At 47.4% G+C, this 26,571-nt stretch overlaps 1 protein-coding gene across 1 annotated transcript in view; it reads left to right on the top strand.

Annotated features, from left to right (window-relative positions):
* Window positions 1-24,912, top strand: part of LOC149370591 (creatine transporter-like) — a 57,436-nt gene extending 32,524 nt beyond the window's left edge. The window contains exons 12-14 of the mRNA XM_089583720.1: window positions 15,621-15,721; window positions 19,582-19,734; window positions 23,683-24,912. Of these exons, the coding sequence (XP_089439846.1) occupies window positions 15,621-15,721; window positions 19,582-19,734; window positions 23,683-23,871 (443 nt within the window). The 3' untranslated portion in view covers window positions 23,872-24,912. The remainder of the gene's footprint in view (window positions 1-15,620; window positions 15,722-19,581; window positions 19,735-23,682) is intronic.
* The last annotated feature ends 1,659 nt before the right edge of the window (window positions 24,913-26,571 follow it).

Raw genomic sequence — 26,571 nt, 5'->3', positions numbered from 1 at the left:
CGCAAATCGTGAGAATACAGCAGGGCTTGGTCAGCGCATCCCAGGAGTGTCTCTAATTTATTCAAAACTTTTTTCATGTGAATACAACGGAAAGGTAGAGCTGTGCGAATAAGACAGGACAGGAGACAGAGAAACACAAACGACCCCTAGTGTCCTTCTTGTGTCTACGTCTTCTGTACAGTCTTATTGGAGCAGTTCTACTTTTTATTGGAACGAACCATCTATGAGTCCGCAAGAATGTTGCACCACAACGAAGAGCGAAGTGTGGTCCCAATCCCGCGCATGCAAACTCACCTGAAGCGTCCAAAGCGCAACTCCTGCCCTCTTGCGGCGCTGCTTTCCAACTCGCACGTTGTGTGCTACCAAGAGCTGCATGGCCATTCATGGATGCCGCAAAATTTGCCACGTGCACCTACTTCTGTCATGTCATTTGCACTAATGTCCTCCTATCGTGCTGCTTCACCCCTTGACTTAAAACTTCGCTATCCCCATGTCGGACATGGCACGCGCATTCCACTTTTCTGCGAGCAGTTGCCGGCGCCTCAGCCCGCCTTCCTTGATGCTCATTGTGTGCCGGTGCGCTGTTCCCAATGACCACGGTACAGTTAGATCCTACCTGAAAGATGCGCGGACTGTCTGAATAAATGCCACGTAACCATGGAATGCCAGAATCGTAGGAGTGATTGAAGAGGTGATTGGCTGATACATTGTTTTTATTCTGAATGTCTTGCTTACATTACGCATACCCGTGGCTGAGCGTTGTACTGCGTTTGTTTGGTCCTGATGATGCCTGGTATGCTGCCGGTATGCTGGTATGCTGCCATTGTGTTTTAGTATTTAGTTGCGCATCATCACGGCCTCATTTACGCGGACTACTTAAAGGCGTGATCACTGTTGTATAAACTGGTCTATAGCAGCCGCCCTGAGTTGCGCGTACGTTGCTTGACGGTGGCCACCTGGTTCGAGATTGGTTCCTTAAGAGCGCCACGAGCGGGTATTCTTTTTGCACTGGTGTCCGTTCGAGACAGAGGTCGACCTGGAACGCTGGTATCAAGCGGCGACGCTAAATTATTGTATTAGAACTGCATGAGCGCAGCGCTGAGCATGGACCACTTCATTCTGTAGCCGCCAGCAGCGCAACAAAGATTTTTCCTAAACTTGGCGCAGCGCTGAACAGACATTTAGACAACGGCAAACCACTGATATCACAGACACGCGGCGCACGATTAAACCGAAGCTTGTGACCCGGAAATCAGGGAGGCTTGCATCTCAATCACCCACGAATGCAAGCAGCCTCCACCCTTGGCCAGCCGATCTCGTGCACAGCGGGTATACCATCAGGCATTGCACGCGCAGTTTCGAGCGACCACACTGCGCATGCGTCGACAAGGCTGGCACCGGTGAGGACGGTGAGTGGACGCGGATGCCAGCTTTCGTATGGCGTCTTGAAATTTGATTCGTTCATGGCCCATATTCTGGGAGCAATAAATCAGGCATTGCGGAATCAGGGTGTAGAAGAGTGTTATGTGAAAATATTGGAAGATATTTATAACGATTGCACAGCTACTATAGTTCTCCATAAAGTCAGCAATAAAATTCCAATACGGAAAGGCGTCAGGCAGGGAGACACGATCTCGCCAATATTCTTCACTGCCTGCTTACAGGAGGTATTCCGGGGACTGGAATCGGAACAGTTGGGGATAAGAGTTAATGGAGAATACCTGAGTAATTTGCGATTCGCTGATGACATTGCCTTGCTAAGCCACTCACGACAAGAACTACAAAGCATGATCAATCAGTTAGACAGGCAAAGCAGAACGGTGGGGCTAAGAATTAACAAGCAGAAAACCAAAGTAATGTTCAACAGCCTAGCAAGGGAACAGCAGTTCGCAATTGGTAGCGAGGTGCTGGAAGTAGTAAGAGAATGTCTACTTAGGGCAGGTAGTGACCGCAGATCCGGATCATGAGAGAAAAATAACTAAAAGAATAGGAATGGGGTAGAGCGCATATGGCAGGTTCTCTCAGATCATGAATGGTAGCTTACCAATATCCCTGAAGAGAAAAGTATACAACAGCTGTATCCTACCGGTACTCACCTATGGGGCAGAAACGTGGAGGCTAACAAAGAGGGTTCAGCTTAAGTTAAGAACAACGCAGCGAGCTATGGAAAGGAAAATGATAGGTGTAACGTTAAGAGATCGGAAGAGGGCGGAGTGGGTGAGAGAACAAACGCGGGTTAATGACATCTTAGTTCAAATCAAGAAGAAGAAAAGGGCATGTAATGCGAAGACAAGATAACCGCTGGTCCTTAAGGGTAACGGAGTGGATTCCAAGAGAAAGCAAACGTAGCAGGGGACGGCAGAAAGTTAGGTGGGCGGATGAGATTAAGAAGTTCGCGGGGATACAGTGGCGGCAATTGACAAAGGACAGGGTTAATTGGAGAGACATGGGAGAGGCCTTTGCCCTGTAGTCGGTATAGTCAGGCTGATGATGATGATGATGAAATCAGACTCAAAGCCAGATACAAGCCCTTACGGTTGAAGTGCAAATGCAACGGGCAGAATTAGTTGCCATCGGAGAATGGCAACATAAAGCAGATGAAAAATTTGACCAGCTCCAAAATGGCCAGAGGCGCACAAACTGAGTCTTTAATCTGGTAGTGGAACTGTCGCGGATTGCAACGCAAGCGGGCGTTAGTGCAACAATATCTGACGTTATTACATGAGAAACCGCTAGCTATAGCCCTGCAGGAGATGGGAAAAACAGCAAAATTCTCGGGATACCAAGCTTTTTCAAGTGACAGAGGTGAGAAATCTCGCGTAACAACGTTGATAAAGAGGAACATTGCGGCAATCGAGCACGAAGTCAACTCGAGCGAAATAGAAGCAGTGTTATTGGAAATTCTTACGGGACGAAAAGAGGAGCCGAGCGTGTTCCTCTTACATCTGTGCAGTACCCACAGCAGATAAAGGTGAGATTCATAGCGCTCTTTCGCAAAGCGATTAAGGCAGCCGGGACTATCCCCTTGCTAATAGTCGGTGACTTTAATGCCGCGCACCCGGAATGGGGCTACGCTAAACAAGATCCCAAAGGCAGGCAGCTATGGGAGGACGCGCACGAGCTGGGACTCACCTTACACACGGACCCTACTAGTCCATCCAGGGTGGGTAACAGCGTGTGCGCAGACACCTCCCCTGACCTGACCTTCCCTAAAAATGTGACAGATCTAAAATGGCACAATTCAGAGAAAAAGTTCGGCAGCGATCATTTCATTCTGGCCTCTATCCTAAAAAAAGGAGTCGTGCGCGTCAACCAAGAGTAACGGAATGGGAAGTATTTAGGAAGAAGCGAGAGAAAGCTGCCACTGGGAAGATCACTAACATAGAGGAATGTACGGAGACCCTTATGCGTCACGTTGGAGAGGCAACAAAGAAGCTTGAAGGGGACGATGCCCCAGAGATAGTTGATAGCAAACTGCTTCACATGTGGGAGCAAGAACATGGCATGGAGCGCAGACTAAAGAAGCAAAAATGGGACCGTAATCTGAGAAGGAGAGTCGCTAGACATAACAAGGAAATTGAAAATTATGCGATAAAATTATGCGAACAAACCTGGTGTAGCAAATGTGACGAGATGGAAGGGAGCATGAGCCTTTCCAGAACGTGGGGTCTGCTGAGACACCTGTTAGATCCGACCAATTCAAAAACGCAAACGGGGATTACATTATTAAATGCCAGGCACGCATTTGAGGGAACAGATGCGGAATTTATGCACAAACTAACTAACATGTACATTGGTGATACCCATAGTACCACCCTCCCAGAATACGACGGCGCTCCCAACGAGGAACTCAACGCACCCATCACGGAGGCGGAGGTCAGGGCAGAAATATTGGGACTAAAAACAAAATCGGCCCCGGACCCTGACGGGATAACTAACAAAATTTTAAGAAACCTAGACAACGACTCCATCAGCGCTCTGACGGAGTACATGCAAGAAATTTGGACTAAAGGCCATCTGCCCCGACAGTGGAAGTCGGCAAATGTAATTCTAATCCCAAAGCCGGGTAAACCCCCTAAACTGGAAAATTTAAGACCTATTTCCCTAACCTCATGCATGGGGAAATTGATGGAGCGAATAGTCCAGACCAGACTGACGCGCTTTATGGAGCAAAACGATCTGTGGCCGCCCGAGATGGTCGGCTTCCGACCGGGCTTGTGCACGCAGGACGTTATGCTCCGACTGAAACATGACATAATCGATTCGCGTTCTAGAGACGCCAAAGTAATTCTCAGCCTAGACTGGACAAAGGCTTTTGATAATGTCAAACACGAAGTAATCCTCCGAGGTCTCCATGAACTTGGGGTAGGCGCGCGAACATACGTTTACATCAAGGACTTTCTGTCAGGCAGAACTGCCTGCATGAAGTTCCAAGACATCGAGTCTCGCACACTGAAGTTAGGGAGCAGGGGCACGCCGCAGAGCTCGGTTCAATCCCCGTTCCTCTTCAACGTGGCAATGAGGGCCTTCCCCGAAGCTCTGCGGAGCGTAGAGGGGCTAGATTTCAGTATGTATGCGGATGACATCAACCTCTGGATTAACCAAGGCAGCGATGCGAGTATCGAGGAGCGCCTGCAGGCTGCGGCGGACACTGTCGTCGACTACGCGGCCAGTAGGGGTCTCCATGCTCTCCGCAAAAATCAGAATTATTCGTGTATAACCCTAAGTCACTCCGATCCAAGCAAAACTGGAAATTTGACATTAAAGTAGAGAGGAAACCAGTTCCAAAGGTAGATCAAATCAGAATCTTAGGGCTATTTATTCAAGATAATGGATATAATGATGGGACACTCAGAAGGCTCGAGGGATTTGCCACGCACGCCCTTGGCATATTTAGAAGGGTCGCGCTGAAAGGACGAGGCCTGAAGGAAAGAAGCTTGCTTAAACTAACTCAAGCATACGTTAAAATATTGTAGCGTACTTGCTGACGAAGGGGGCTTTATTAGCAGGCACGAAAGGGAAGGCCAGGCAAGCTGGGGCAACAAAAGCGACAGATTCCACACGGCGCGAGCCCTACTTCGTCGTCGTCGCCCTACTTCGTATGCGCCACCTGGCAATACTAGGAGGCATTATTCCCCCCTTATGAAGAAAAAAAAAGAGCGCTGTCGCTGTCGACGTAAGGGTGAAACAAAAAATAAACAAAAAAAACAAGCAAAGTGTCGCAACGGTAGCGCGCGAAAATATCAGCACGGTTGCGTTACCGTGTATAGTAAGGCTTAAGCCGCAGAATGTGCACAATGTCAGAGTCGGGCTGTCGGCGTCGCGGTTGCGCAGCACCGTCCGGAACCACTTCATAGTTAACCTCACTCACACGCCGTACCACTCTGTAAGGGCCAAAATAGCGGCAGAGCAGTTTCTCACACAAGCCTTGGCGACGAACAGGAGTCCACACCCAGACTTGGTCACCGGGTTTGTGTCAACCTGTCGGTGGCGAAGGTTGTAACGGCGCGCATCCGAGCTCTGCTGTTGCCCGATGTGCACGCGGGCCAGCTGACGGGCTTCTTCAGCACGTTGGGCAAACTGTTGGGCGTCTGGGGCGAGTTGGTCATCCTCTGGGCACGGGAGCATGGCATCAAGCATGCTCTGGACTTCGCGTCCGTACACAAGGCGAAACGGGGAGAAGCGCGTAGTTACATGCAGGGCGGTGTTGTAGGCAAAGGTGACGTACGGCAGGACCTCATCCCAAGTTTTGTGTTGGACATCTACGTACATGGACAACATGTCCGCAAGGGTCCTGTTTAATCGTTCGGTCAAGCCATTGCTCTGCGGATGGTAGGCCGTGGTCTTGCGGTGTGTTGTGCAGCTCAGCCGAAAGATGTGGTCGATTAGCTGCGCTGTAAACGCCGTCCCTCTGTCTGTAATCACGTGCGAAGGAGCGCCATGTCGCAGGACGATGTTGTGCATGAAAAACTCTGCGACTTCTGAAGCGAAGCTGTACCACGAGGGATAGCCTTGGTCTCGGCGTAGCGAGTAAAGTAGTCGGTAGCAACTATGATCCACTTATTGCCGCCCAGCGACAAAGGGAAAGGGCCGAGGAGGTCCATGCCGATCTGGTCGAACGGAACGCGAGGGGCAGTAACGGGCTTGAGAAAATCCGCCGGCTTAAGTGGTGGCGTTTTCCGGCGCTGAAATTCTCGGCAGCATTTAACGTATCGTTTGACATCAGCAGAAAGTCCAGGCCAGTAGTGCATGTTCCGCACTCTGACGAGCGTACGTGAAAAGCCCAAGTGGCCAGACGTGGGCTCATCGTGGCAGGCGAAAAGAACGTCAGATCGGAGGTCGGCTGGAATGAGGAGAAGATAAGGTCTATCTTTGCCTCTCGAGTTCTTCTTGTACAAGAGACCTTGCCGCAAACAGAAGGAGCCAAGACGTCGAGAGAAGTGGCGAGGTATAGCCGTATCACTACCTTCAAGGGCGTCAATGAGAGGGCGAAGGTCCGAGTCCGCCCTCTGCCGAGTCAGTAGGTCGGAGGCGGTGAGAGTACCAAGGAAGCCACTGTCGTCATCGGGCGCTGCGTCGGCAGGATCAACTGGTGCACGCGACAGTGTGTCGGCGTCTTCGTGTCTGCGGCCGGACTTGTAGACAATAGTAATGTCAAATTCCTGGAGCCGTAAGCTCCAGCGTGCCAGGCATCCAGATGGGTCTCGCAATTTTGCCAGCCAGCATAGGCAGTGGTGATCGGTGGCCACTTTGAATGGGCGGCCGTATAGATAAGGGCGAAACTTCATGGTGGCCCACACGACCGCAAGACATTCTTTTTCAGACGTGGAGTAATTGCTCTCGGCGCGGGAGAGAGTATGGCTAGCATAGGCGATAACCCTCTCAAGGCCCTCTTGGTGTTGAACAAGGACAGTGCCAAGACCGATGTTACTGGCGTCGGTGTGGACCTCGGTATCGGCATCTTCGTCGAAGTGCGCAAGAACGGGAGGTGTTTGAAGGCGCTGGCGAAGCGTAGAGATCAGTTGCTCAGTTGCTCAGTGCTCGGTCAGTTGCTCAGTGGTCCAGACAAAGGAGGTGGTATTCCTGGTGAGGCGCGTCAACGGCTCAGCAATCGTGGAAAAGTCCGCAATAAAGCGCCGGTAATATGCACAGAGACCCAGGAAGAGCTGGACAGCTTTCTTGTCGGTCGGAACGGGAAAGCGCGCGACGGCGGCAGTCTTTTCGGGGTCCGGCCGCACTCCCTCAGCGCTCAATACGTGACCCAGAAATTTGAGCTCTTCGTAACCGAAATCACACTTCTGAGGCTTCAGGGTAAGGTCTGCCGAGCGGAGCGCTTCGAGGACAGCCCGCAGGCGCTGGAGATGTTGGTCGAATGTTTCCGAAAAAACAACGACGTCGTCCAAGTAAACAAGACGGCTTTGCCACTTGAGGCTTGTGAGGACGGTGTCCATCATCCGTTGGAACGTAGCCGGCGCGGAGCACAAACCGAAAGGAAGCACTTTAAATTCATAGAGGCCATCTAGAGTCACAAAGGCGGTTTTTTCGTGGTCCCGTTCGTCTACTTCAATTTGCGAATAGCCGCTCTTTAAGTCAATGGATGAGAAGTACTTAGCGCGCCGTAATCTATCTAGCGAGTCGTCAATGCGCGGCAACGGGTAGACAGGACCTTTTCCATCGTTGTGGCCTCTGTAAGGAATGCAGCAACGGTCGATGGTGGGCTGCGCACGAGGCCTGCGAAAAGCTGCTCTTTGACGCCACGCATCAAATGCCGGAGTTTCTTTTCTTCCGGCATGGCCGGGTCAGCCCTTCTGAAGAGGCGCGTCATGTCCTCGACGTACATCTGAACGCTTTCGTTCGGCAGCTGGATGCGGGATTGTAGCGCACGCTCAACTCGTTCGCGACGATCAGTGCTTGTGTAGGCCTCCAGCAGCCGACTACGGAACTCATGCCACGAGATTAAAACGTCCTCTCGGTTCTCAAACCAGGTGCGAGCACCAACCTCGAGGCTGAAGTAAACGTTCCAGAGTTTGGCTGCGTCGTCCCATTGGTTAAACGCAGCTACGCGTTCAAAGTGAAGGAGCCAGTCCTCCACATCCTCAAAAAGGTCCCCACGGAACGTCTTGGGAATCCGCGGAGCCTGCAAGGTGTATTGGTATGGCGCCGCAGCGGCAGTTTGCAGAGGAGGAGGAGCGCCTGTCTCCATGGCGGCGCTCTCTACTAGTCCTACCTCCGAAGTCCTACACGCCGAAATAGAGAACTGCTTCAGGCAACTAAAGTCTGTGCCAAAGATAAAGGCTATAAGTTCACTTGGTATGTCAATGGAAAGGTTTTCGTTAGGCGAAGTGAGGGAATGAGTGCCATTCATGTGAAGGGAAAGAGCGATTTGGATCGGCTATAGCACTCAGCATGGTATCTTTCGAGTTTCTTCTTGAAACATAATCGAAATGCAGCAGATGTATTATCTGCCGAGTGACTTGAACCGCACTGCTTCGTGTGTTGCGCTGACAACGCTTAACGCTATTCACCTGAACGCACGCTCTGTAAAAAACAAGATATTGTGTTTAGAGGAGTTCTTTGGCGAATTTTCATTTCCTTTTTCTTTGATCATGCTCAGTGAGACTTGGAGCACAGATGATTCCGACGTTTTCAGGATGACCAATTACAAAACTTATTACTTGAACCGCTCCGGCCTCCGGGGGGGTGGAGTGGCTTTACTGGTGTCAGATGACATTGAATGCGACAAGTTGGACTCGTACAGTCTTATTACTGAAGATTTTGAAGTGCTATCAGCCTGTACTGGCAGGTTCGTGTTTTCGGTTTGCTATCGTCCACCGAAGGGAAATATGGTTAGGTTTTTGGAATTTTACGACTGTTTTCTTTCATTTATAACAGATAACAAATACACTCTAATAGCTGGAGGTGATTTTAATATCGATATGTTGAAGGATAACTCCTCTACTAGAGACTTTAACGCAGTCTTGGCCTCGAACGGATTTATTAATCTTATTAACGATCCAACAAGGGTAACACAAGAAAGTGAGTCACTTCTTGATCTGCTGATTACGAACACTTCCCAACCGATAGTTGAGTCGGGCGTAATATCATGTGCGATCAGTGACCACCTTCCAGTGTTTGCATGCATAAATAAGACTAGACTGGTAAAGTACCGACAGGAGAAAGCGAAGTACCAAAGTATAACCAATGCTACCCTCAATTCATTTCACAGTTCACTGGAACAAGTTGAGTGGGATAGTATTGACGTTACCAGTGACGCAAATGAGGCTTACGATGAGTTCCTCCGAGTATTTAAGCAGCTCTACCATTCCTCTTTCCCGCTAAAAGTGCGTGCAATAAAGCGTAAAACTCGCAAACCTTGGATATCTTCTGAGTTGCGCCAAGAAATTAAAACGAAAGACAAACTGTACAAAATCTTTTTAAACACACGTTCAACAGATGACCTAAGCATTTTTAAGAAATACAGAAATAGATTAACAAAAAAGCTACGTCTCGCTCGTGCGGAATACTTCGCGACATTTCTTGAAATTAAAAATGGTCGCCACGATCTGTTGTGGTCAAGGTTGAATTTCTTACTGAGGCGTGAGCAACCACAGGCTGCCCCGCGGGCTTTAAAGCTTGATAACAAAGATGTATCCGGCAGAGAGTTGGCAGATGCCTTCAACAACTTTTTTACCACCCTTGCCCATAACACCCCGTCAAGTGATTTCAACACCTATTTTAGCTCTTACAATAGGGACACAATATTTCTGAACCCAGTTACGACAGAGGAGGTTATATCAGTCGTACAAAGCCTAAATAACAGCCATAGCTGTGACATTGACGGCATTCAAGTGAGGCCTGTCAAGCATGTTATAAGAGTTATTGCCCCTGTTCTTGCAGATATATTTAACTTATGCTTTACTACGGGCACATTTCCTAAAAAAATGCAAATAGCCAAAGTAACGGTTTTGTATAAGAAAGGAGACCGCAATGATTTAGGAAATTATAGACCAGTATCGATACTCCCAATATTCTCGAAAGCTTTTGAAAAAGTTCTCTATACACGGTTGTCTGATTTTATTGATAAACATGACCTTTTGTCACCTAATCAATTTGGGTTTTGTAAAAATAAATCTGCCGAGTTAGCACTACTTGAACAAAAGGAATATATACTAACACAGTTTGAAAATAAGGCCTTTGTTATTGGTGTCTTCGTGGACTTCTCGAAGGCATTCGATTTAGTAAACCACAGTGTACTCCTGAAAAACTTGGAGCGTTGTGGTATTCGTGGACTGGCTCAAATGATCCTGAAATCATATCTTTCGCATAGAAAACAGGCTGTAAGCATAGACAATGTGACATCTGAACTAAAACATGTTACTTCTGGCGTTCCCCAGGGTAGTATATTGGGACCATTACTTTTTAATATGTACCTAAATGATATCTCCAACATTAACTCCGCCGCTAAATTTATTATCTACGCTGACGACACTAGCATCTTTTTTACTGGAAATGATCTTGATCTCCTTGTTCGGGAATGCAATGACACCTTGAGTGAATTACAAAAGTGGTCCGAATCCAGATACATGCGTATAAATGAGAAGAAAACAAAAGCTGTCATATTTCGTCCTAAAAACAAAGTACTTCCTTCCCCCATCGAGATTAAACTAAACTCGCGACGTATAGACATAGTTGAACAATTTAAATGCCTTGGAGTAGTTTTTTCTTCCAGCATGTCTTGGGAACACCACACGGACCATATTGTCACGAAACTGGCTCAAATAACCGGAGTCATAAGTCGGCTCAGATACGTCATTCCAAGAACAGTAAAGTTACTCCTCTACAATTCACTTTTCTACTCCTATTTAAACTACTGCCATCTAGTGTGGGGCACAGCTACGGTTAGCTGTCTTCAGCGTATCTACATTTTTCAGAAAAAGTTTCTTCGTCATGTTTACAATGTCCCCTGGGACTCGCCAAGCAAAGATCTCTTTCTACAAAGTGGTGTACTAAAAATACACAACTTGTATAAATATCGCTTGAGTGTCCGGTTTAAACTCGAAACACGTAGAAATGTAAACCACATACGTAAACTTGCTGAACTACATACCCGAGATGCAAGCTACACAACAAGGTATGCGGAGACATGGATAGTCCCGACCCCACGGTTAAACTCGGGTAGAGAACGCCTGCAGTTCACTCTTCCGTCCCTGCTAAACGCGTATATATATAATAATTTTGACCTTTTCAGTTCGTCAAACAGGTCTTTGCGTGCTTTGTATGCTAGCATGTAGGATTTTTGTTTTGTTTTTTTTTCTTCTTTCTCTTTTTTTTTCTTTGCTGCCATTACCTGTGTCTACCCAATGTGAATATTGTGTCAATATTGTATAATGTTCTTTCGTTTTCTCTTGTATTGTATACCTGTTATCACGCTTTGCAACTGCCTTTTGTATTAAAAGCCTTGCTGTCATGCTGCTGCCAAGCGAAAGGGGGCTGCGGCTTAGTCAAGCTGTTTCTCAGCTTTTTCTGCGCCTCCGCTGTCTGTATCTTTACAAGGCAGAAATAAAGAAATTGAATTTGAATTTGAAGGCAGTCCCTGGATCCTCCGACTGAAGCGATTTACCGGGGTGTCAAGCGGTACAGGGCTGGCGCGACGGCTGCCTGGTGGGGTCTCTTGCATGGGATCACGGGTACCCGGCACACTCCACGAGACTGTAGCGTACTTGCTGACGAAGGGGGCTTTATTAGCAGGCACGAAAGGGAAGGCCAGGCAAGCTGGGGCAACAAAAGCGACAGATTCCGCACGGCGCGAGCCCTACTTCGTCGTCGTCGCCCTACTTCGTATGCGCCACTTGGCAATACTAGGTGACAATATGCCGCACCTTTCTTAAAAATTAGGGCTGAGGAGAAGAAGAAATTAGACTCGCTCATTCGACGGTGCATAAAGAGGGCCCTGGGCTTACCGATTAGCACCTCCACAGAGAAGTTGCTTTCTATGGGAGTGCACAATACCTGGGACGAAATAGCGGAGGCTGTCAGAATTTCACAGCTCGAAAGATTAAGCCGAACAACCACAGGCAGAGCCATCCTTGAAATGGTAGGCCTGCAAACAGATAGAGGACTACGAGCCAAATCGAGCATTCCGCAGGACTGCCGAGAAATTGTAATCATTCCCCCACTCCCTCGTAACATGCATCCCATATTCAGCTCTGAAAGAAGGAAGAAGAGAGCAGAAGCACTTATCAGACGCTTCGATTCGATGGGCAACAAGTCCGTTGCGTACGTACACGCTGCAAGTGGCAAGTCGGGTGCGGCGGTCGCCTCAGTGGTCGAAAGCCGCGGTGCCCCCGTATGGGCTTCCACCATTAGAAGCCGCAACGCGGAAACAGCTCAAGAAGTTGCGATAGCGCTCGCTCGCGTTGGAACGGAAGCCAATTTTATAATTAGCGATAGCAAAACGGCCATCTATAATTTTGGGAAGGGTAAGATCTCGCCGGAAGCGGCAAGGATTCTGGCCAGTAGACAGCTAATCAGAAAAGTTAGCCTAATTTGGACTCCCGCACACGCGTTCATTCCTGGCAACGACGCGGCCCACGAGTTAGCCCGAGCTCTCTACTTCCGTGTAGCTATGGAGCCGCCCGACTGCCGGAACATGGACGATCGTCTGCAAAATTATACGGAAATTGTTGAAAACTATAGGTTACAAAGGAAACTGGTGCCACCACCGGATAAAAGTCTAAACAATAGGGAGGCAATCTCATGGCGACGCCTGCAAGCTGGGAACTTCGTAAACCCGGTCTGGGCATATCATGTTCATAGAGGTAAAGAAAACGATAAGTGCAAGCACTGTGGGGCGAGAGGGACCCTCGACCACATAATCTGGGAATGCGCTAGGTCCCCAGGGGCTAATGAAAACATAAATTGAAGCGAAACCTGGGAAGCCCTGCTGCGGAGCGAGGCCCCTGCTTCACAGCAACATGCCATCCGCCTGGCGGAAGAAGCCGCGATGACTCAAGACCTCTTCGCCTACTTCTAATCGCGGAGGTCCCGCACCCCGTCACCAAGGCCTGCGTGCCGGGGACGGGGAGTCGGGGGCTTCCTTATCTGGCGGAAAATATCATCATCAAGACCAAAAATCTTCATTAGGGAAGAATAAATCCTTGTTCGGGGCGCTGAAAATAATGGGGATAGCTATTCGAGTGTATATGCAATCAAGCAGAACAGGCTTTGTAAATTTATCACTCTTAAACCACAGAGTTAAGATCCTATTCGTAGACCAAATAACGCCCGAAAATTTTCGCCTTGCAACGCCGTTCAAGGAACGAAATGAAACGAAAACCGAGTGGAATAATGAAGTCCTATAACGTGCCTCTTTCACTGACTACGTGTCGCATATGTTGTTAGCCAGATTTACCATCCCCGAGACGTATTAGCGCAGGCTTATACCGGTTTACCGGACGCCGGCTGTGTAAGAGCAGCAGAATAGGTGTGGGCAGGCGGATCCACTGAGCATGCGCAGCAGGCGCCCGGTAAGCTGGTATATACGTGTATGCTAGTACGTCTCCGCAACGCTAGTTCTCCATCGGGACATTGTTAAACGTTCTTTTTAGCGGAAAAATTCGCGTCGGCAACACTGTGTCTGAAAACTTCTGCATGGAGCAGTGAGTAGTGACGCAGAAAAGCAGTTTCGCTCAAAAGAATGAGGCAGTCAATTGTAATCGAACCGTGGGGCCGGGAGCCGTGCACACGGTGCCTCTACACCCTGAGGAAAGTTCGTTCAGTGCGATAAATCAAGGCCTTGTACGAGCACCTCACACCGGAGATCTGGCGAATTGAAGAAAATTTATTAATTAGTGTCACTAATCAGCGTCACCAAATATTATGGACGATGATGTGCAACAAAGCGATGCATGACGGCAACAAGGGTGCCAATCTCCGCCAAAGGGTGCGCCGTGTGACCTTCAAGCGAACATAGGGGCCGTTTAAAGTTATGTCGTAATACCCTCAAGGTGAAATAAAAGTGTCACCCAAGGTTATATTACTAGCTTGCGGTCAAAATGAAGGTTTTAACTGCTGCCGCTACAATCTAGAGCGGCGCTGCTCAACAGTGCCATGTTTGCGTTGTTTGCGCACAGGCGTAAGTAACTTTTTATAATTACAGAACGTACGACTGCTGTCGCAGCTCGCAGGCGGTAGGTTACGTCTCCCACTGCTGAAGTTTTTACTTCTACTTTCAAACCTTCAACGGAACCTTTAACAATGTCGCGATGGAGACCTTGCCTTCAAAGCCATTGTGTCTTTTCATTATAGGGCCTGCCTTGATGACGCACTCATTGACGGATAGCTCAATTTCCGGTGACCAACGGTCATTTTTTTTTAAACAGTTTTAGGCCCTCTGCACCATTTCAGTTTTTCCCTCCGCGGTGGCTCAGTGGTTACGGTGCTTGGCTGCTGACCCGAAAGACGCTGGTACGAACCCCGCCGTGGCGGTTGAATTTCGACGGAAGCGAAATTCTAGAGGCCCGTGTGCTGTGCGATGTCAGTGCACGTTATAGAACCCCAAGTAATCGAAATTTCCGGAGTCCTTCACTACGGCGTCTCTCATAGCCTGAGTCGCTTTGGGACGTTAAACCCCATAAACCAAACCACTTATAAAGTCATGTCACAGCATCCGCCCTCCGATAGCATTGTATAAATTACACTCAACGTTTAGGAGGCCACAGACACCTCAGCTGTTTTTGGTGCCATTATATGCCTACGTTCACCATTAACCTTGGTCTTGGCCCCTCTACAATCACGGATTACACTGCGCCATGAAACTGCATCATCACGCAATATCTGGTTTCAGTGGTATGACTGCGATAAATGCAAATAATTGCTGCCCGGAATGTGGTGTTTGTACAAGCGAAAAAAAATATTTTGACACAACGCACTAAACGTAGTAAACAGATAGCCATAGGCTCAATGCACGCACTGAAGTTGGTCGGAATATAGACTAAGAATGTTAAACATGACGTTAACTTTTTCACTTAAGCTATACGCTATATCAAGAACGGCCTACCTTTGTGTTCAGTGGTTTTTCTTTCGTAGATGTTTGAAATCCCAGAATGAAAGCCGTTTAATTAACGAGCCTCTATAACCTCCTTTCCGGTCACATAGCGCGAAATATGGTAAGACAAATTTTCAGCCTCTTAAAACTTAGGCTTAACGCCCGGCTGGGTGTGATCCTGCTCACCTGCCTGAAGAAATACGAGCAATGCCTCCGCATGATCTCTCTGTGCCAGTGGTGCACTAGGTTCGCCATCGGGCCTCATTTTAGGGACGTACAGGCAGCGGCAATATGAAAGGGAACACGGGAGCGCGTGCCCTCCGCGCATCGCGAAAGCGGGCGAGAATGGGCGGAACCAGGCGCATGCGCGGAAAGAGCAGCCGTCCGTGCTTACTGTGCATGAGCCTTCGTCGCCGATTCTTGCCGGCTGTCGGCGCTTCGCGAAGCGCCAAGGCCACGAGCTCGCGTTTTCTCTTTCATTCCTGTACTGATGAAGTGGCCGTAGGATACCATGGGCGTTAAGCTCCCGTTGACATAAGCGCTTGACGGATCACTGTCCCCTTTTCTTCTGCAGGCATCAGCCGGCTCACCACAGACATACACTTCATGACGGGGCAGCCTCCAGACGCCTACCTCACCGTGTGCTGGCGATTCGTCTGCCCCGTGGCACTAGTGGTAAGCTGCAGAGGCGCCATAAAATTGATACACATTGATGACTGTGCCGCCACGCTCAACATGTACGGTTTTTCAATAGCATTCTCTCGCTGCTAGGGAACACCTTGCTGCAGTAGAGTGCCTGTCGTATTCTCTAACAGCAAACTGCCCACCATGGCAGGTGGCAGTTAATGATTAGTCTTGATAGGTTACTCGGTAAGAGCATCCTGGTTCGCGCAATCCACATCGGTGGCAGCATCTGACGTATCAGGGCAGTGGCGCATCGCTTAACCGCTGCATCACTGCGCCAGGAGTGGCATGATGACTGGCAGTGATCTGTGAATATTGTCACGTTGTAGTGACGGCAGTCCAGCTGTCAGGACGACACCAGCAAGACTTGCAAACGAAACTCTTTATTTGGGCTGACTTGCGCCCGCAAAAGAACTGAATCACTCGTTGGTGGCGTAAGAAACAAACGTGCTCGTCAGTCGTCGAACTACGAATGCCCGCTGCTCGCGGCATCGTTCAATTTAAAGCCGGCAAGGAAACTTCGAGATAACAGGTCGAGATCATCTAGAGTAATCTGGAAACACGTAGATGCAGCTCTTCATAGCTGTGATCAATCGAGATTAGTCCGGTCGCTTCTCGCGTCACGAACAAAAATGATAACACCCCTTTCCTGCGGCCTTGCTCCAACGAACGGACACTACAGTGATACGTGGCAACATAATGTAGGCAATGACCGATTCTGAATGTATGGGCGCTAACCCATTAACGCTGTAACCTTACACCCTTGAGGCGGAGTTTAAATGTTCCCTTCAATTTTTTTTAGATTATCCCAATGTTGTCGTGCCCTTGAGGTCAAGAAACATCGTGTAGGCAAGGTGGCTGCAAGGTGGTCAAGGTGTGGTCACTAAGAAAAACCATCAAGCTATACTAGATACGCATAACTGCGCCGCATCTGTCCCTTACGATCCCAGACACCCGCGTATGTCAGAGAATTCTGTTGGAGTTTCTCTAACCCTTGCTCTTATGTATACCTATACAAATTTCTCAGCAACCTCACTGCCCTAACTTCCCTTCCTCTTGCGTCGCCATGGAACACCGTCGAAACACTTGAACCGTCGCCCTCACCTGCCGCCACCATTCAAATCCTTCTCACCTTACCAGGGCATTCTGGTTGGGGAACCTAGCGCAGACCTACAGCGAGCCCTGGTCCGGCGTCTAGGCATCCAGATTAAGACGGCCATTCCTCCTCATACTAAAGATATTTCAAAGGACGCCGGAATTATCAGAACCGTACGTTTTAAAATAATATTGTGAATTCGGACATCACCAGTCTAATGTTTTTAGCGCATGCGAACATGTAAAAATGACGTCAACACTTCAGAAGAACTAGGGGCGAACACGGGGCAAAGTCCACACCGCCTGTACAGGCTTTGTAGAAAGCATAGAAACTACGTGCTTTGCTTATGAGTTATTCATTGTGGTTCGTTAAGCATCGCCTACAAATCTTTAGATAATAAAAGGAACTCGGGTCGTCATCATTCTTAAAGTTAGGACTTCCAGAGACGAAACAAATGTCCGAGTACAAAGGGCAAAACGCTTGTCTAGCCCTTTATGAGACATCAAGTTGTGAGCAATGCACACCGGCTGTTCAAAGCGGGATTCTTGTTCTTATCAGTTTTTTATGAAATATGCAAATTTTGAGTTCTCTAGAGTTAGCGGTTTTCGAGATAAAAGTGGGACACAGGAGTCCCACCGCACCATGAGTGCGTTTGAGGAAGTGGGACATATGTGTCCCGCTGACCTCTGAAGCACAGTCGCGCAAGAAAAAAAGTAATTTTATTTTGTACAGAAGGGTGCGCATACCAACAACAAAGTATGGAGAATACAAACGCCTTCTTTCTATGATAAAAAATCTAAAAAATATCGATCTATGTCCAGCACTCAGTCACTTTCAGAGAATGAACATAGCACAAAAGGTCATAGCACAGGATAGCACAAAAGGGCATTATTTGTAGATTTCGTCAGTAAAAAGAAGGGTTGAAACTTACCCTTCATGGCGAATACCGGTTGAAAAGCACGCCAAAATCTACTGCAAACCGCACGCAACGCACGCAAGGGGATCGGTTCGCTTGAGGCACAGGTATGTGCTGCCGCCGCTCGGCGCTCTTGTAAAAAGCCATCAAGACAGCTTCTTTGAACATCCACGAGATGGCAGTAACAGCAAAAACGAAATTGATTCGAGCGGTTTTAACCACAAAAGTCAGTGTAACCACGAAAAAAGTGGGACATATGAGTCGCTAACGATGGATTTGCATCATCCTGATTCTCCGCCCTGTCGGCATGTATTTCATTACCACGTAAGTCGTCCAGGAGTCTAAACACCAGCTCAATTACTTCCTGCATGGACAGAGACTTCCGTGCATGAACGAGAATGAAACTCCCATCCACCGATGAGCGGCAAAAGAGCTTTAGACTGGATATGCTTCCCGAAATATATGGATGAGGAATGCTGAATTTGACTATGCAAAATTTTTTTTTGCAAACAGTACACACAGGACAAACGAAAATGATGTATAAAGCCCATTTAAGAACTAGTCAGTAAAAAGAAAACTTTTGAAACTTGTTGTTCATAGTCAACCGGCTGGACAGAGTGCCAAAATCTGCTGAAAACAGCATGCTCCACGCGCAAGTAGAACAGTTCGCTTGAGGCGCACGCCTGTGTGGTAAGTGCGCCGCTCAATACAACATTGCTATTAAAACAGCTTCCTTGGACATCCAGGAGGTTGCAGTGGAAATTTAAGCGAAATTAATTCATCGGTTTTCAGCTCAAAAAGCAAAACATTACCATGAAAAAAGTGGGACGTATGAGTCCCGCTGTCCCACAAAGGGCTAGAACACGTTCGGGGCATGTTTCAAGCCCAACACGCGATATCTAACGATAACATGGGTTTAAAGATAGTCTGGATGTAAGCATGTTCAGTTAAACTCGTAGGATTTCATTGTCATTTTTTGCCATCCTGGTCGCAGCGGCTTCGGGAGCTGCGAAACACACAGTTCGGTCGTTCTAGGCATGCGTTTTGCCCTCTGTACATGTATTAGAAGGAAACCTCTTGGGTTCATTACTTTTGACAAACGCTGTAGCAGCAACGTGAGGCCTCCGACCCTTTTTCATTAATTGCCAGCAAAATGTTCTCATTTAGAATTGGCGCTTTGGGAGCTGTCACCGCTGCACTCAGACAGCGATAGGCTAAGTTCTCATCCTACGAAGTATTCTGTTTTAAGGGAATCTACAACCTCGGGACTCTTGTAGCGTGAGGTAAATGAAATAATAGAAATGCAGACAAAGATACATTCTACACTCGAGTGTGCTGGCCTCTATCGCACGCACTCTTCTGCGGTTCGTCTGCGCAGCACTCCCAAATCGCGAACCGACCAGTCCAAATACAACGCTGTTGCTTCAATATGGAGAGCATTCACTAAGCCTTTCCTGATAGTCCGCTATAGAAAGAGGAATACTTCGCTGGTAGCCACTTCTTTGGCGGCAGCTATTGAAAACATGAATACTTATCTAGGCTGGGTACCAAAGTGGACTACCTAGTGGGTGATACGCGTGGATTTGCGGCAGTAAAAAGCGCGGAACTTATTTGTGTTTTATTTTTAAAGCGCATAAGATGCGTATGTGCTCAACCTTCGTCAGTTAGCTTCTGAATAAGAGTAATTTAGCGGATATTTGATTAAAAGGATTAGCCGGCCGTTACCATCCCTCAATCGTGTGTCAAGGTCAACAAATGAAAGCTTTTATTTATTTGAGAAACCATTCATTTGTCACCTCACACTACTCGCAGCTTAATCCGGCCCCATGGCGTGCGCAGGTGTTGTCCCTGGGCACAGTAAACAAGGAGGACATGCAGCTGTTCGACTACTCGTACCCAAGCTGGGCCAGCATCGTGGAGCTGGCAGTCATTTGCGGCGGCATGGTCGCGGTCATGACGCAAATTATGCGCGCATTCGCCGAAAATCGAAACGTAAGCTCATTCCCACTGGGTGCTGTTGTACAGTGATCACTGCATGGAGGGATTTCTCGGGAGTGAGGGCCGTAAGATGTCTGGACCAGAGACTCCACAATTCCCTCCTAGGGCAAAGGAAAAGTTATAAACGCAGGGTGAAAAGTTGCAGAGACGGATTTGTGGGCAACATTTGCACGTCGTGGATAAGGTCAGAAGGCGGTCCCGTTTGTAACATGGGTATTTTGAAAACCATTTATGTAAAAATTTGGGGCTAGTACGGCTTTTTTTATGGAAAACTTCTGGTTTCTCGAAGCGGGAAGACTTGATAGCGTGGACGCTGGGTAACCTCCCCTTCCCTAAAGCATTCTGCTTTTGAATCCATACCTGCTAAGTAGGCGCTGTCTGCATTCTGTTCAGGGATGATGTATGATCGAGGAGGACCTGGACCGGGGGGGGGGGGGGGGGCTTTGCTTTGGGCGCTTTAAAGTGAGGGGGTTAGGGTCGTCTACCTCTCTGGGTTTTCTATTCCAGTAGTTGGATGAGAAGTTTTGGATCTCTCTAATAGTAGGCACTTATCGCTGATGTTACGCACACGCGCATGCTTTTTGCTGTCATTTCTTGGTCAGCGTGCGTATTCGCCAGGAACAATTATCTTTGCAACAGCCGTTAATTGTAACACATTAAAGCGGCCCATCAGCGTAGGGACGTCGACGCAGCTGTACACATGGGAACCGTGCTGGGAACCCATGGCCGGAAGGTTGGTTTTTTGCTTGTGAACGGCTCAAGATTTCAAAACATATTTTATCAGGACGCATGTCAGGTAGTTTTTGAGTTGGTACGGTAATCTGTTGAGGAAATTCCTCGAAGATTTTTTCTTCCTTTGGGACGCACAAAAAAATACCGTGGGAGATAAAGCAAGTTCCCTCACCAAGCCTGATCTGAGTATCTATCTTAGTTCCGCATGGGCGCACCCACACTGGTTCAGGCTGCAAGTTCCAAGAGCAATGGGCCCAGCGCACATCGGTGCAGACCGCAGAGACTAAGCCCAAACGGGCCTAGCCTTAACAGTTCCAGCCTTAGCGCTCATCCTGGTCTCGTCTTCGTCCGTTGTTCAGTTCCTCTCGCTGCTGTCATTTTGCAGAAGTCTGTACCGACACGCCCAATTAGCAGCATTAATCAAGTTCCAGCCAACGTGGTTTCAGGCCACCCTATACTTCACCCCGCTTAGTTCCTTGATAGATAGACATGACCAGGAAGTCTCGACAAATGATTCTGGTATGCATGACTTCCATGTGGCGCGTGGCGCTGAATGCTCTAAATCGACGCTGGAATTTAATTTTAGGTACTCCCCATTGATTTTCTATGGCCGTCCGAAAAAGTTGGTGTGAGTGTGGGAAACATTTTGTAGATCAGATTTTGCAGCCGGGGGAAAGAGTCCGCCATGACAATCGCCTTTTTTGCTCATAATCTCTTGTGCCTCTCTAGTTTTCTCCAACTGACAAGTTCAAAGCATCGCCATTGGGTTTACGGTGTTCTTTACTGACGGCGTACGGACGACACTAACTGCTGAATGTGCAGCATAAAGAACGTTAGCGGCATATGAATGAAAAACTATGAGAAACGTTGGGTGGCAAGTATTTGCAATTACTTATGCCAATGTAGCATCAGTGGCACATAGAGGCGATCAACTGATTAGCTTGCCAATAAATACAAATGTCAAAGGGAAGAAACCGATAGCAAGACAAGTTTGAAACAGAAAGTAAGATTCTCAGAAAATACTCACTGGTGAAATAAAATGCTTCATAAGCCGACGCTGAAGCTATACAGGGCGGCTAAAGGTAAGATAAGTTAACGCGGAACACTTGGTCAGGTTGCAAGTTCCCAAAATAATGGGCCTAGCGCACATCGGTGCCGACCGCATCGACTACAGTTCCAGCCTTAGCGCTCGTCCTGGTCTCGTCGTCTTCTCCGTTGTCCGGTTTCTCTCGCTGCTGTCATTTTACAAAAGAGTGTACTAACACGCCCAATTCGCAGCATTAATCAAGTTCCAGCCAACGTTTTTTCAGGCCACACTAGTTCACCCCGTTTAGTTCCTTCATAGATAGACAAACCCAGGAAATATCAACAAATGCTTCTAGTATGCACGGCTTCGACCACGTGGCATGTGCCGCTGAACGTTCAAAATCAACGCGGGAATTTCTAATTTTAGGTACTCCCTATCGATTTTCTATGGCCGTCCGAAATAGTTGGTGCGAGTGTGGGAAGGTTTCTGTAGATCAGATTTTGCAGCCAAGAGAAAGAGTATGCCATGAGAATTGCCTTGTTGGCGCATAATCTGCCGGGACTCTCTAGTTTTCTCCAACTGGCAAGTTCAAAATGTCGCCATTGAGTTTACGGTGTTCGATACCGACGGCCTACGGACGGCACTAACTGCAGAATGTGCAGCGTAAAAAACGTTAGAGGCATATGAATGAGAAACGATGAGAAACGATGAGTGGCAAATATTTGAAATTACTTATGCCATTGTCGTATTAGTCAAAGGGAAGAAACCGATAGTAAAACAACTTTGAAACAAAAAAGTAAGGTCCTCAGAAAATACTCGCTGACAAAATAAAATGCTTGATAAGCCGACGCTGGAGCTCTAAAGGGCGGCTAAATCTAAGATTAAAAGCTAAAACTTTTTTGACAATTCTAAAGGAAGTGGTTTTCTTTCCGGGGCTAGGACTATGTGCTAGAAGGCGAAGTGTAACCGGCGAAAATATTACACCACGGGTGCGTTTGCTGTTGCTGCATGCTAGGCGGAAACAATAGGTCACATCCTCTAAGACGCTCGAACCTTCTGTGCATGAAGCCGCCGCAGCAATCCGTGAGCACTAGGCTTTAGAAATAGCTCGGACATGCTAAATTTCCAAAAACTAGAAACAAGTAAGAGACGACTAAAGCATTGGCGGAGAACTTCAAGAGAGTAGTTCAAAAATGGGAAGAAAATTGGCAGTTAGTCCGGAAATATTGAGCACGCTAGGAATAAATCGCTAGGTAGCACTTGCCACCACCCCGATACAAAGGGGAGGCAAAGGGGAGACGACAGAAAAAAAAGGTAATGCACTCACGAGTGCTCGCGCGTGCACAGTCTTTTCTTAATGTCCTCGTCTGAGTTGAAGTCTCTGAATTGACTCCCCCATGTCCGGTTCACAATACAGTGCCTAGGTGCAGTGAGCGCATAAGGCACAATGTTGAAAGCCTTCACTTGCCGGCACATCTGGATAGCGTTGTAATTATACAGTATGTGGTGGAAGCAGTTTTCGATTCGAACCTTTAGAATGGCGGCGACAGCAACATTAAGCCGACGTGGTTTGCCGCATGAGAAGCCCCGGACTGAGCTGTGGTTGCAAACAGGAGTTTAGCCACTGTGACGTGATGCGGTGCTTTTAGTGTTTCTAGAATTGGAGACAAGTGCAGCATGCATGACTGCGCCGTTCGCTGCAAGTGAACCCGCAAAACCGCCTCCACTGCTTTTGCCAATCTCTATTCCTGGCCGGAGTAATTATTGTCGGGGATCAAACTAAAACAGCTCTCAAAATTAACCTGTTGAAAAAACTACTACATATAGCCTTCGACTCTATTTTCACTGTAACACCCTAGCGGATTCGGACGAACCAGGCTCGTCATAAGCCGACGGCCATTTTTGCTTCGTGACGCGGGTAGCTTGGCGTTTGTTCTCTGGCGTTCTGTGTTCAGCTTACGAAAAGTTTTGCTCCTCTAAAAAATTTTTTGGCTGGCCGAAAGATTGCATCATGGGTACTAAATGACAATTTCGCTATCACTGAACAAAAAAAAAAAGCGTTCTTAGAGGATAAGAGCTAGCTGCAACAAAGCTCACCAGGGCAGCTGTCAGAGCCAGTGTCCCCCTCCCTTCAAAAGGAAAAAAAAAGTTGGCCTCTCTGATAGTGGCGGCTGTGTTCGCAGGATATCTACGCAGCTATGGAGCCCGAAGCAAACTACGGCCCCGCCGATTCCGAGGTTCTGATGCGCTACCAGGACTTCCTGGTGGTGGGCGACGTGCTTCCCTTCTTGGCCTTCAAGCGAAAAAGGAGCGGCACGCGCACCAGCGTGTCCCTCGGTGTTATCACCGAGGGCACCAGCACAGCGCCATGAGCGCCAGACAAGGGGGCAGCGCAGCATCGTGGGTGCAGAAGCAACCCCGCACATTCACGACATGGCATATCTGCATGCGCTGTGTAACTTGACGAATGTAGCTGCACCTCGTAAGGACTATGAAAACTCTGATCGTGTTCTGCGAACATAAATTGAACTCATGTGCTTTCGTAGCAAATATGTTAGTAACGATATGCATGTACGTACGTTTACTGTGCTGTGTTTAAGTGTGCCAATAATTGCACAATGACTGATTGCTGCATTTATTTATCCCCGAAACGCTGGGTACCTGCTTGCTTGTTCTATCATGGTTGCATACTTAAGACTGTATCGCAGCGTGTAGTTAGCTTGTCATGGCGGTCTCCAGAGCCAGCAGCCGCTGTAAAACCACGATTAGGCTTTGTGCGGTGTCATCTAGCACATTTATTGTTTTTTTGAATACCTACTGCATGCATTTCGCTGGAGCTTTGAAGCCTCTCCATGGCCTGTACGGCTAAACTCAGAAGCGAGGCAGAAACTGATTTCAAAAACAATTGCATGTACTTGCTCAATACAATAGAACGATATAAACATACCGCTATAAGAAGCACTGAAAGCTCAAAAAAGTATTTCATGAAAAAATGAATAGTTAAAGTACTTTCAATAGATTTTCAATGAAATAATCACTAGAAGGGGAGGCAAAAAAAACAAACAAAACATGACGACATTGAACAATGGCGCTGTGTATACAATGAGAGAAGCAATTGTATCGGATGCTCCAAACATGAAACACTTTCTATAGGTACTCCGGATTACGTTTTTTGTTCTAATGCTGTTTTGGGAAGGCTATTAAAAGTGTGGGAAGTGCATTGCGTATTGAACGTGTTACGAAACTCGTGTTTGTATGCATTGATGTACCTGTACCGCGTCGCTTACAGAAGTAGATAAGATATTTGAGAACAATAAATAAAAAACAGTGCCAAAGTCTGAAAGTCACAGATACTTAAGCAAGATTATCACACGCAGCTGGATTGGTATTACATGCAATATTTCTAAGAATGTTCCTCAGTAGTCCATTTTAACTATGTTTCATCGTCCGACAGCGTATGCTAAAGGGTGCACGATCATTTTTCTTCTTTTGTATTCAAGCAAGCGATCATAAAGGGGACGTTATGTAGGCAACGTGGTGATGTGGTTTGCAGATAAAAGTCGTATTTGTTCCTCACCTTGTAAAAATCGAAGTAGACTCCTAGATACTTTACGGAGTCTTTGTACACAGCTGGGGGGCATGCGCAGGACGAGCGTTTGGGGTAATAAAGATAGACGGGTATTTTTCTACTGATAATTCGGAGTGGATTGTGAAAACGTGCCATTAGAGTCTTGGCTGAACTTATTTTATTTTGCTCTGTTTGAACCATGCCACGCATTCTGTAATGTTGAGTTGGAGCAGGGACACGGCGTTCTCATAGTTTATTTGCCTAGATGTAATACGTGCATCATGTCGTCTGCATACTGAAAAATATTGCTCCAGCAAAAAAGACAGCTAAAATTATTCCCTTAAATAATAAAGGTTAGAATACTGATTCTTTGGTACTCCTGCCTTAGTGAGCTCTGCGGCACTCCTAAATTAACCTAAACAATATCTGCGACCACTATAACATAAAATTACGCACAAAATTATGAATGTGGCCTCGGAACCCACAGCTTTACGGTTTTCTTCGCAGTATAAGTATCATAAGCCTCTGGAAAATCCATGAGAGCTTATGCGATCAATCTGGTTGCGCTTGAATTTTTTTTTGTAAAAAATCCGACAGGCTTTGGAAAAAGCACCTAGATATCACTACCTGCTACGCATCCGTATTGAGAGGCAGTGAGCAAGCTATGCTTTTCTTCGCGAGTGTACATAACCTCTAAGACATGCTTTTCCAGTATTTGAGGTAATGTGTGCAGTACAGACATCGGTCAGTAATTTTTGGGCTTTCAAGCATCACCGCTCTTAAGTAAGCGGATAACGCATGTTTGCTTCTTTTCGCCAAGTACCTTGCCCGGACCTAATACATATAGAGTTCAAAATAACCGGCTCATTCAATAAGGTATGCTAGATATCATTCGCATTTATTAAACCCACCCCAACAGCGGGCCATTTCCGAGATTGGCGTAATATGTGCTTTAGGCTTACCTTATCAAATCTGGGAAACGTTCCCTAGAGTCTGGTAAAGAAAGCACTCATGACAGACACTTTGCGGCGCGTATAAGGAGCAGTAATTCCGTCTGTCCACTGCTGCGGGTCACATTTGCCAAATACTCGTTAAAGACTGGCGTGTCTGGCACCCTCGGAGCTCGATTACCAGCTTCAAAGTTGTCTTTGCATTGTTTTGAGAATCTGAAAATTTCAGTGTTACAATGTGGCCGTCTGGAAGCTTGCAGAAATGCCGTTACTGTGTTTCTCGTGGTTCGGTGTTCATCCCTTAGTAGGTGTTCTTTCGGTGATTGCCTGCATTTATTCCAAAGATCCCCTTTTTCTGTCAGAACGTTTAATATAATATGGTTGAGCCCGTGTACATTGCCTTGGAGCTTTTTGCCAGAAACTGCCTTGTACACCTGTCACGAATGTCTGAAGATATTTCGATGAGCTTCTTAAATGCTGCATCTCGATAAGTAATGCAATCTGCCCATTTCCAACCCTGCATAAAAATAATTGGTTAAGCATATCCCTATGGC

This window comes from Amblyomma mixtum, chromosome 1 (genome assembly GCF_055824585.1).
Source record: "Amblyomma mixtum isolate Tamu chromosome 1, ASM5582458v1, whole genome shotgun sequence".
Taxonomy (NCBI): Eukaryota; Metazoa; Arthropoda; class Arachnida; order Ixodida; family Ixodidae; genus Amblyomma; species Amblyomma mixtum.
The sequence above is the reverse complement of the archived record's forward strand: the minus strand, read 5'-3'. Positions and strand labels throughout refer to the sequence as shown.